We start from the raw sequence: 12,031 nt of genomic DNA on the forward strand, positions 1-12,031 counted from the left end.
TCGAGCCACAAAAGAATATATGCTGACCGCTGAAGCTTACAGATAATGGACACTACTTTTTAATTAATCAACTGAATATTTTCTCTAAAATAATATTTTATTTTGGTTATGAGTTGCGAGTTGCGACTTGTATCCTTGTGCTAAATTATTATTTTCGATCTATCAATAAAATAATCACTTTTCGAAAGAATCTCGTACGAAATTATAGTTATTTCGTTATCATTAACTAATGATCTTCTAAAATTTAAAACATAATTAGAACAATTTAGGTAGTGTTTGAAGTAGTTTCAAGGAAGTATTTAGTTTTGAAGGAAAAGTTGAGGAAGTATTTCCTGAAAGTTAACTCAAATACTACTTTAATATAGTATGATTCTGCTTTTTGTTTGATTTTCATGAAATTTTATTCTGTTGTTGGTTTGTTTATAGGATGAATGAATTTTATTTTATTATCAACAAAATGAATATTATTTTATTATAAATAAAAAAACAAAGAGTATGAATTACTTATTTGATAATATATATGTATAACGAAATTATATATATATATAGAGTTTTTTTCAAGTGCCCACCTACGATGCCCATCAATGATGTGACACTATTCTATTGGACCTACAATTTATCACATCTTTATCACATCCAATAAAATAGTATCACATCATTGGTGGACATGATGGTGGGCACTTGAAAGAAACTCTATATATATTAATTCGAAAAATATGTTACACGCATGGATGAAACACAATGACTTTTATATAATTCTTTTTTGAGTTGGGGAAGGGGTTGAATGACTTTTATATAAGTAAAATTATGTTTGTTGAATAAAAAATTAGTTTTTAAAATAATAATTTACTTATTTTATCGGAAATTAATATATATCAAAATTAATAAAATTTTAACGGTTTTAACATTATTAAATTAATGTATTGTGGTGTAAAGGGTACGTAATAATAACATATAGTCCAATTAACTAAAATTTGGAAAATTTGCCTATTAAAAATATGGAAAATTTGCAACAATTTTTGTATGAAATAAAAAAGAATAAAACATCTCAAGTCAGTATTTTTGTATTAAATTTTATCTTTTTAATAGTATTTTTAATTTGTGGGGAAAAAACAAACAAGTCAGTATACTTGGAAGTAGGGCTCATCAAATTTAATGAAAAACATCTCAAACCGACCTAATCGAACCGTACCACACTGCTATATTCAATTTTTTGACCAAAATTGCGGTTGAAAAAAAAAATAGCAAGCCACACCATATTAGGTAACAATTTTGGTGGAAAACCGCATCTGTCGCACTACATAAAAAAAATAAATACTTTTAAAATACCACACCGCATCGGTCTTCCGTACACTGAAATTCTGCAGCAACCGTCTCGTACTCAGAATGAACTATTGCAGCAGAGAACAATGACATGGCGCATACAAACCATGCAACGGGAAGAATTTAGAGATTTCAGATAATATTTAAAATTATGACCGTTGGCACCCAAGCCTATAAATAGGCGCATCGATCAGTTGAGGAAAGCTCTCTCACAAGTATTATATACGAACTCGCATTCTAAGCAGTTTACCAAAAAACTTTCAAAGTTCTTCAAGAGAAACTGATCAAAACTCGAAGCACACATTCACAGATTTTATCTGATCACTGAAGGATCAATTTGCGCACTTGTAATCAAGTTGTAATCTCTTTGTATTGAATTCAGTTGAGAATTGTATGTGTCGTTGTTGTTACTGGGAGTTCTGAGATAGGCGATTGTGTATAAGTCCTAGTCTTGGAGTGGGGTTTTGCAAAGTGTTATAAAATTCAAAATCTTCTAGTGTTATCCTTCCGATGAAGAAGAAGGGGTGACGTATGAGTATTGAAATCTCCGAACATCCAAAATCATTCGATTGTGTCTTTCATTTCAGTTTACTTCGTTCATTCAGTTTCACATTCACTTTTATACCCGGTGTTCAGAATCTGTTCATTGGCATTTTTCGCACATTGTATTTGTTTGTCAACTTACATAGACATCAAGAAAGCAAGAGCTAATCCAATTGAGTTCTAATCTTTTAGAGTTGAGAAATTTTTTAGGTGTATTCACCTCACCTCACCCCTCCTAATCCTCCTCCTCTACACCCAACCGATCCTATCATTATTTATGATATATTAATATGATCATGGATATCGTTTATAATATTTATTTTAAATTCAATAGATTTATTCAAATTAAAAATTATTATGTCTATATCTAATTAAAATACCATAATAATGATAGAAATTTGAAATTTATGAACAAAAAAAAGAGATTATATAATATATCATATGAATTAAAATTAACTTTAATTAATCATATATGTTATCTCTAAATTAAATCATGCACATTTAGGAAAGTTGTAAGCAAAAAAAATCATCTCTACTTTGTAAAATATTTCTATAGGTTTAAAATAAATATTTAACCTAAATTAACTACTATATAAAATCATAAAATCTAATTTCAGTGTATTTTCTCACGGGTCGTCTCTTAATTCTGTCAGATAATTTTATTCCCTTGTTTCAACTTTTTTTTTATTAATTCTCAACCATTATTCTATATTCTTTTGGAAAATTTGTCAAGACTTCAAGTCCACTGAAAAAGAGGTAATTCAACGTATTGATTAATATTCTAAATATGACTTTATAAAATTTGTTTCTCTAAAATTTTATTTTTTTAAAAAAGTTTTATTTTGCCTTTCTTATACTTTTTTTTTAAAAAAATCTTGCATGTTGAAAAAATATGAGGATATTTTTATACATTTCTTTCAGAATCTTTTTTTTTTTTTTGCATGTGTTATACCTTGAAACTCGAAATTAATTTTTAATGGAGAATTCATTTTGAATTATGACATTCCATGATTAAAAAATTGGATTTTGTTTTATGTCATTTATGTTAGGATCGGTTTGGTACCAATACTCAAGATTCTAAAAAGCGTGTCGAAGTGTGGGAGTCAAGCTTAAAGCTTTCTAAACTTAAGCGCGATTACTACGTATGCTTAAGCTTAAAAAAGTATTTTTAATTTAAAGTATAATTTTAGTCATCTAAAACAAATTAACTGAGTAAATAATGAATAAATATAATAAGTTCAAGTGTAATGCATTAATTCTTTGTGAGATTCTAATTCATTTTATTTCATCATTCATTTCATATCCCTTGTCATCGAACATAAACTAAATTAATTGGTTTAATTTAAAATATTAGCTGTAAAATCCCTCAATATGTACTGCATTAACATCATCGCTACGCTTAACCATACAATATTATATATTTCTAACATTGCTAACAATCACTCACTAATAAAAAAGCCAATTTATGATATATTTTTGTCTTATTAATCAATTTTGGTGTTTAGAAAAGTCACATTTAAGCGTATTTAACGACACTTGACATGGTCAACTTATGTCTGACCGCTTTTGGCCGAAGCGAAGCATTTTTGTGAAGCTTCAAGCTTAAGCGAGGCTTAATCAAACTTTTTAGAACACTGTCTATACTGCTTGATAATATGACGTCTCAAACTACTGTAGTAGTTGATCTCCAAAATACTTAGCTTGGTTCAGTTGAGGTTTGTTAACTGAATCTTTTCCTCCTCGCGTGTCGATGTTGATTTGCAAACAAGTTTGTTGTGCGGAATAATGCAAACCAACATATTGAACTTATGAATTGATGGACTGACAGATGTAGTGAGTGCGTGAGAGTAATAAACTGAAAGTAAGAATACAGATGTTTGTTTAAGGATGTTCGGAGATTTCAAAAACTCCTACGTCACCCCTTCTTCCACCTCAAAAGGATTCACTCTAGAAGACTTTGATTATTACAATCAACTTGCAACAGCCCACTCTAAGACTAGGACTTACACTATCGTCTATCCCAGAACTTCTAGAAACTCAAGAACATAGTTCACGACTACTTCTTATTACAACAAGGTTTGTAGCACGTCAACTGATATATCACTAATACAACACTTGTTGTTACAACACTTAGCACTATTCGATACTTACTATATGCTATGTTTGAAAATTTTTGCTAGTATTCTTCGACTCTTTGATGATAAGCTTCAAGATGCTTTATGCTGATTTTCTCGATTGAATTGGTAAACTGACCTCTGATAACTTGAATATGTATGCAAGATTTCTTAGCGAGTTGGATGTCATTTCTGATGCCCTTGAAGGGTATTTATACTAGGCGGACAACGACTCTTTTGAATTCAAATCAGTGGCCGTTAACTTGTCTTTTTCGCAGACATTCCCTGTCATTCATAGTACACTGTCATACTCTGATTATGCAGCATATTGTCTTGTACGGCAATGTCTATCCATAAGAGTTACATTGAGTCAGTCTGGGTCGTGCGTACTCTTGGATTTTTGAGTTCACTGTCGTAAGATCAGTTTACTTTTGGGGGAACTGATTCAGTTTATCGCCTGAGACTGAATGTAGTTTAGTTATTTTACTCAACTGCTTTACACCACTTCATAGCTTAATTGTCTTCAGTTTAGCTCGTCATTTTTGTCCAGTTTATGTCTTTTGTGCTCGATTATGGACAGAATCGGTTGACCTGTGAGGTAGACTGAATTTTGTCAATATCAAAATTCTGTGAGTTCCAACAATTTATTTTTAAATGATTTGGATTTTGGAATTTTCGATTGCATTTTTATAATTGAAAATTAATCTTTATGATTTCATGCCGCAGTGAACAAAAAATACTAAGTTCATTAAATATTTTGGTATCAACTTATATTTTTTGGTATTATAGTATTCATAATGTATTTTTTGTCTACTTGATGATCATTCTTATTTATTAAAAAACCGCTCGAAACCGCCTCACAATCAGATTGTACTATTGCGGTAGAGAATGATGACGTGGTGCATACAAACAGCGCAACGGGAAGAATTTAGATTTTATAGATTTCAGATAATATTTAAAATTATGACCTTTGGTACCTGTAACGCCCCGAAAAATACCCAATTAAATAATTTATGAGAATTGGAATTAAATTTCTATGTTTCATAAATTAAAGGACTGAAATTGAAGTTTGGAAATAATCATGGACTAGATTGGAATTTTGGGAAAGATCAAGGACTAAACTGTAAATATGGGTTGACTCATTAATTGCATCAATTATTGAGATTATATGCATGTGTTGTATGCATATCCACTCCCTCATCACCTTCACGAGAGAGAAGAAGCCATAACCGACACCTTCCAAGCTTTTCAAGCCCCGATCCAAGGAGATCCAACCGGTAGAATTTTGATTTGAGCACAGTTTTGCGATCCTCGCAACAAGATCTACGTTTTTACGTAAGTATGATTAAATTCTACCAAGTTCTAATTTTGAGATGTTGTTGGATTCTAATTTTAGTTGGATAAATATGTTCTTGAGATAATAGAGATGGTATATCTAAGACGGTTTGAGAAAATACCATCGTTTGAACATGTTTTTTTATTTTCGAAGAATTTTCAGAATTTTTGGAATTTTTGGATGATGATTTTCAAAAATTATAGATGATATTGATGATGATATTGTGTTGGAATTGTAAAAATATTGGTGTTGAGAATTTTTGGAAATACCGATTTTTAGACGTTATGCCGTCGGATTGAATTTTGAAGAAATTGTTGAATATTCGGCTTGACGGGAATTATAAGGAATGATATCGAGAAATAATGTTGTCCTATTCAGATTTTGAATTGGAATTTATTGAATTGGAATCTCAAGAAATTGAGTTGTTTAGGGTTCGGTCAAGATTGAGACTGATTATTGTTTGAAATTCGATTTTTGGATCAAACAAGAAATTGATATGAATTTCATATGAATGTAGCTTTCAAGACTTGAGCATTCCGGACTTGTAATTGAGGTATGGATAGACAATGAAGATCTTGGGATTGAATCCTCGAGAAGATTTTGAGATTCTCGAGCCCAATAAAATCACACACTTATTTGTTATATTATTTGAATTATATGAATTGATTGAATAATATGAAATTATGAATTTGATCTTATTCGATGATTATCGATATATGATTCATGCTAATGATTTGATATATGAGATGAGATGCTCAGATTGAGTAGAGATTTTGATATATTGAATTGCATCATCTCATTTATATTGAGCCAGACTTTGTTCAGATTTGATGGCAGACTTGCCTAGATTGCAGCGGACGTTTGGGTCTATATTTGAGTGACATGGAATGTAGAGCAACTTCCATGACTAGAATACTCTATATAGGAGTGCCGAAGTCCGGGGTTGAGAAGCTCAACGCCCACCCCGATTGGGAGAGTAGGTGGTGACGTTGTGTTTTCTTTTCCCTTGGGATCCCTAAGATCAAGATTCAGACTGAATCAGAGAATTGATAACCCCAGATTCTTGAGCATGCATTTCTTCCATGCATTATCTATTTGAGATTACTTATGGATTTATATTGATATCATTGAAATGTTTAAATGCTCATTTGGTTCTGTCATTCATACTGAGTTTTTATACTCACCGGTTTTCCAGCTGTTGCTTTGTCTTGTGTGTGTGCATTGCAACAGGTGGTTCGGGGTCAAGCTTTAGAGAACCTTAAAGATTTGAAATGAGAGTAGAAGTTGAGCTCGGGTCTAGCAGACGAATAATTTTAAATACATTTTGAAAACATGTTGAATTTTGGATTATTCAAACTTGTTGCATTTTACACTCGTTTGAATGATTTTCATACATCTCTTTATTGTATGTTGTGATCTAGACTTTGAGAGGTCACCATTCCGGGTCTTTGGAGCAAGAAAAGAAGAGAAAAATAGAGATTTTCGAGGTCCCAGAGCATCCGCGCATCCCAGGGGCGCGGCCGCGCATCCGGTGCGCTATTTTGCGCAACGGAGGCACGCCCGTGCCGGTGGGAGGCGCGCCCACGCCTCCTACTAAAAAAAAACAAATTCCTTTCCGTGATGCGTTTTTGCGTCGCCAAATGTAAGACATGCGTCGCCAAATGTCATATTGATTTTTTTAAAAATATTTGCACCCGAGGTCTCCACATTAGGTGGTATCAGAGCGATAAAGATGCCTTGAGTTGACATTAGAAGATTGAGAACGGGGTAGATCGAGTCCTCTTGATTTAATTTTCGCATGAGATTGATTTCATTGCATTACTACTTGAATTCCATGCGATCATGCTTTACTGCTTTAAGATTATGTGACTACTTGATTCTTTGAATAAATTGTAAAGCATGTCATGATTGAACAGTGAATCAGAACGATTCCCTTTTTGAGAATTTCACGAATGAATCAGAATGATTCTTGATAAGAAATTGAGCATGATTGAATTGAAAGAGCAGAGAATGAACGATATGAAAATGATCCTTTGATATATTAACTGTTTATGCATTGGTCTTGTATTATCAGAAAATGGCTCCTCGTAGGACAAGAAACAATCCTAGAGAAGAGGAAGCACCTTAGACTAAGAAAGTGCCTCGAGCAGTAGAAATACCTCAAGATTAGGAGGGCAGAAAATTATTGAAAATGAGATGACTTGAATCATGATTATAAGATGAATATTTTGATTACTTATTGAATAATCATGATGGTTTTGATATCTGCATGAGATTTTAATGCAGGGTTCAGTATGAGATAAATAGGAGAGCCATATCAAGAGTTAATGATCTTGGCTATTGATGTCATGAGATTGAAATGACAACTATGAAATCTATTCTCGAGTAGGATGAATTATAATCCCCTAAAACCTGATAGGCCGGGACTAAACGAGGTAAGATCTAATGTTTTGATGCATTTGAACTAAATGTGTCAGATAACCTCGAGCAGAACAAAGATAAACCCTTGAGCCTGAGGATTTTGGAAGAATACAGAATTAATACAGTAAGAATTCTTGAGATTATAATTCTATTGTTTCTAACTCGTTAATTTCAAGAACGGGTTGTAGGCTTTGTGATAGTGTTACAAACACTTTGAGACCAAAGCTAGAATTACAGATACCCATCCTGGAAGATGAATCGACTTAACAGTGATGCTAAGATTGATATGTTGATACCAAGGGATCGAGCATAAATTATTTGAGATCCGAATGTACCCAGTAAGATGATTGAGTTTATTATGCTTTTGGGTTATGAGTATGAGAAATGAATAAATTATATCATGCTGCTTAGAGTTACCGTGTTGAGATTTTGATGATATATTGATTTATCGAGAATTGATCTAAGCATGCACTATAATTGAAATTTACTATTGCATTTTTAAATATCAGTACTCATACGCTAAGGATTGGGAAGAGCTAATTAATAGGATGTCCTGAGAATCCTATTAGAGCTCAATCGATTGTATCGAAGATTGATTATTAAGTTATTCGATACTAAGTTACGAGAATAATGTTATGATCGAGTCTTACATAAATGATATATATTGGGTTTTATTATTAAAATGACTGGATGAGATATTATGAACTAAATCGTTTAGATGATACGATTTGAGAAATGTTCGAGGAGAACCTTTGATTCCTCTAGAACAAGAGGATGGAATTGATGTTTTTGGAAAATATGATTGAGTTTTTCATGGTACTTGGTACCTTATTGGGATTGTATTTTGGAATTGATGTACTGACCAAGTACAGGGCTATAATGGATTGTTTCCACAAATTTTTCAGATTTAGACCAAGGATGGCAAACGACTGGAAATTCTATTGTAAGAGTTCTAGAGTTAAGATCCCTTTGATTTCTATATTAGCTATGACACATTTACTGCGGAGAGGTGCCGAGGGATTCTTGGTCTATGCAGTAGATGTATTGAAATCTAGCCCAGAATTATCCAACATCCCAGTTGTGAAAGAATTTGCACATGTGTTTCCAGATGAAGTTCCGGGTTTTCCTCCAACCCGTGACATTGAATTCAGTATTGAATTGATGCCTGGTAATTTACCTATTTCAAAGGCTCCCTACAAAATGGAACCACTTGAACTTAAAGAACTCAAAGAGCAACTTGAATATCTATTAGCCAAGGGATACATTAGACCGAGTGTGTCACCTTGGGGTGCTCCAGTGCTATTTTTAAGAAAGAAAGATGGGTCGATGAGATTATGTATAGACTATCGACAATTGAATAAAGCCACGATAAAGAATAAGTAACTTTTTCCCCGAATAGATGATTTATTTGATCAATTATAGAGTTCTTCCATCTATTCGAAGATTGACTTACGATCTGGATATCATCAATTGAGGGTCAAAGAGGCAGATGTGCCCAAGACCGCATTTAGAACCAGGTATGGGCATTTTGAATTCCTGGTTATGCCTTTTGGAGTGACGAATGCTCCTGATGTGTTTATGGATTTAATGAACAGAAATTTTCAAAAGTATGTTGACGAGTTCGTGGTGATATTTATTGATGATATTCTGATATATTCTAATAATGAAATTGAACATGCAGAGCACTTGAGAATTATCTTGCAGATTTTGAGACAAGAACAGTTATACGCCAAGCTGTCCAAGTGCAATTTTTGGTTGGACCGAGTTTTATTTCTTGGTCATGTGGTTTCGGGAGAAGAGATTTCAGTCGATCCCAGTAAAGTCGAGGAAGTGATTAACTGGCCTAGACCTACTTCTGTTCCTAAAATACGGAGTTTTATGGGTTTAGCAAGGTATTATCGCAGATTTATTGAGGGATTTTCCAGCATTGCGAAGCCGATTACACAATTAACCCAGAAGAATGCTCCGTATGTTTGGACAGATGCCTGTGAGAAAAGCTTTGTTGAGTTGAAGAGGAGACTGACCAGTGCTCCTGTATTGACTATTCCATCAGGTACAGATGGTTTTGTCTTTTATTGTGATGCGTCTCACAGAGGTTTGGGCTGTGTGATTACGCAAAGAGGCCATGTGACAGCCTATGCATCAAGACAATTGAAGTCACACGAGACCCGATATCCCGTACATGATCTTGAACTGGCAGCCATTGTTTCTGCCTTGAAGATTTGGCGCCATTAATTGTACGGTGAGACCTTTGAAATATTTTCTGATCATAAGAGTTTGAAATATCTATTTTCTCAGGCTGAACTGAACATGAGACAGAGGCGTTGGTTAGACTTGTTGAAAGATTTTGACTGTGAGATTAAGATTATCCAGGAAAGTCTAACGCAGTTGCCGATGGCCTGAGTAGAAAGGTATGCAATTTGTCTCTGTCTACGATGGGTGTGTCTATATTGATTGAGAATTGTTGTGCTTCTGGCTTGGATTTTGAGGCAGATATGCAATCGATCAAAATTTTTGCAATCCAAGCAAAACCAGAATTATTGATGAGAATTAAAAAGGCACGGAATTCTGATCAAAACATCCATAGTTCAGTTGAGAAAGTTAGATCTGGACATCAGTCAGAATACCAGGTCAATGATGATGGACTTGTTTGTGAATAACCGTATTGTTTTGTCAGCTGTTTCAGAATTGAGACAACAGATTCTACGAGAGGAACATTGAAGTAAATTCAGTGTACACCCAGGTAGGAGAAAAATGTATAACGACTTGAAAAGTCAATATTGGTGGAAAAAGATGAAAGCAGATGTGACAGAATTTGTATCCCGATGCCTAAACTGTCAGCAAATGAAAGCAGAAATAAAACGACCAGGTGGTCTATTGCACAGTTTAGCAATTCCAGAGTGGAAATGGGATCACATCAATATGGATTTCGTCACAAAACTACCGAAATCCTCGAGGGGATGCGATGCAATCTGGGTAGTTGTTGACAGACTGACTAAGTCTGCATGCTTTACTCCTTATCAGATAACATACCGACATGATCAGATGGCCAGCATTTACATCTGATAAGTAGTGAGATTACACGGTGTGCCAAAATCTATCGTTTCAGATTGAGACCCTAGATTCGCTTCACACTTTTGGCACAGTTTGCAAGAAGATATTGGTACTCATTTGCATTTGAGTACAACTTATCACCATTAGACAGATGGACAGTCAGAGTGGACTATCCGAACTTTAGAAGATATTTTGAGGGCTGTGGTACTAGATTTTGGTACCAGCAGGCAAGATTCGTTGCCACTTGTTGAATTTTCCTATAATAACAGCTATCAAGCAAGCATTGAGATGACTCCTTTTGAGGCGTTATATGGTAAGAAATGTAGATCTCCATTGTTTTTGGATGATCTTTCAAAAGTACCAGTGACTGGTCCAGATATGATTAGAGATATGTCAGATAAGATAAAGTTGATTCAGTCAAGAATGAGAGCAGCACAGGACAGACAAGCCAAGTATTCTAATGTCAGATGCAGGCCCTTGAGTTTTGAACAAGGTGACCGTGTATTCTTGAAGATATATCCTTTCCGAGGTACAACCCGTTTTGGAAAGAGAAGTAAGTTATCACCAAGATATATTGGGCCATATGAGATTCTAGACAGAATTGATGACCTAGCATACATATTAGCTCTCCCTCCAGCTCTATCAGATATTCTTGACGTATTCCATGTGTCTATGTTGAAGAAGTATCAACCAGATCCCTCCCACGTACTTCAACCAGATGAGGCAGAACTGAATGAGACTTTGAACTAGTTTGAACGACCGATAAAGATTATGGACAGAAAAGATAAAAAGCTCAGAAATAAGTCGATTCCTTTGGTTTAAGTACAGTAGAGCAGACACGACGTTGAAGAAGCAACTTGGGAATTAGAGCACGATATGAGACAAAAGTACCTTGAACTTTTTGTATGAGATTTGCTGCATTGTAATTCAGTCCAATATAATTTCTTGGGATGTACTTGAGATTCCGAGGACGAAATCTTTTATTAGAGGGGAGGAATTGTAACGCCCCGAAAAATATCCAATTAAATAATTTATGAGAATTGGAATTAAATTTCTATGTTTCATAAATTAAAGGACTGAAATTGAAGTTTGAAAATAATCATGGACTAGATTGCAATTTTGGGAAAGATCAAGGACTAAACTGTAAATATGGGTTGACTCATTAATTGCATAAATTATTGAGATTATATGCATGTGTTGTATTCATATCCACTCCCTCATCACCTTCACGAGAGAGAAG

General features: G+C 34.0%; 1 protein-coding gene across 1 annotated transcript; it reads left to right on the top strand.

Annotated features, from left to right (window-relative positions):
- The first annotated feature begins 8,655 nt into the window (after positions 1 to 8,655).
- On the top strand, positions 8,656 to 11,541 carry LOC140877356 (uncharacterized). The gene is made up of 4 exons (XM_073280892.1): positions 8,656 to 9,010; positions 9,719 to 9,790; positions 10,111 to 10,385; positions 10,939 to 11,541. Exons 1-4 carry the CDS (start codon positions 8,656 to 8,658, stop codon positions 11,539 to 11,541), a joined length of 1,305 nt encoding a protein of 434 aa, XP_073136993.1.
- Positions 11,542 to 12,031: the final 490 nt, after the last annotated feature.

This window comes from Henckelia pumila, chromosome 2 (assembly GCF_033568475.1).
Source record: "Henckelia pumila isolate YLH828 chromosome 2, ASM3356847v2, whole genome shotgun sequence".
NCBI lineage: Eukaryota > Viridiplantae > Streptophyta > Magnoliopsida > Lamiales > Gesneriaceae > Henckelia > Henckelia pumila.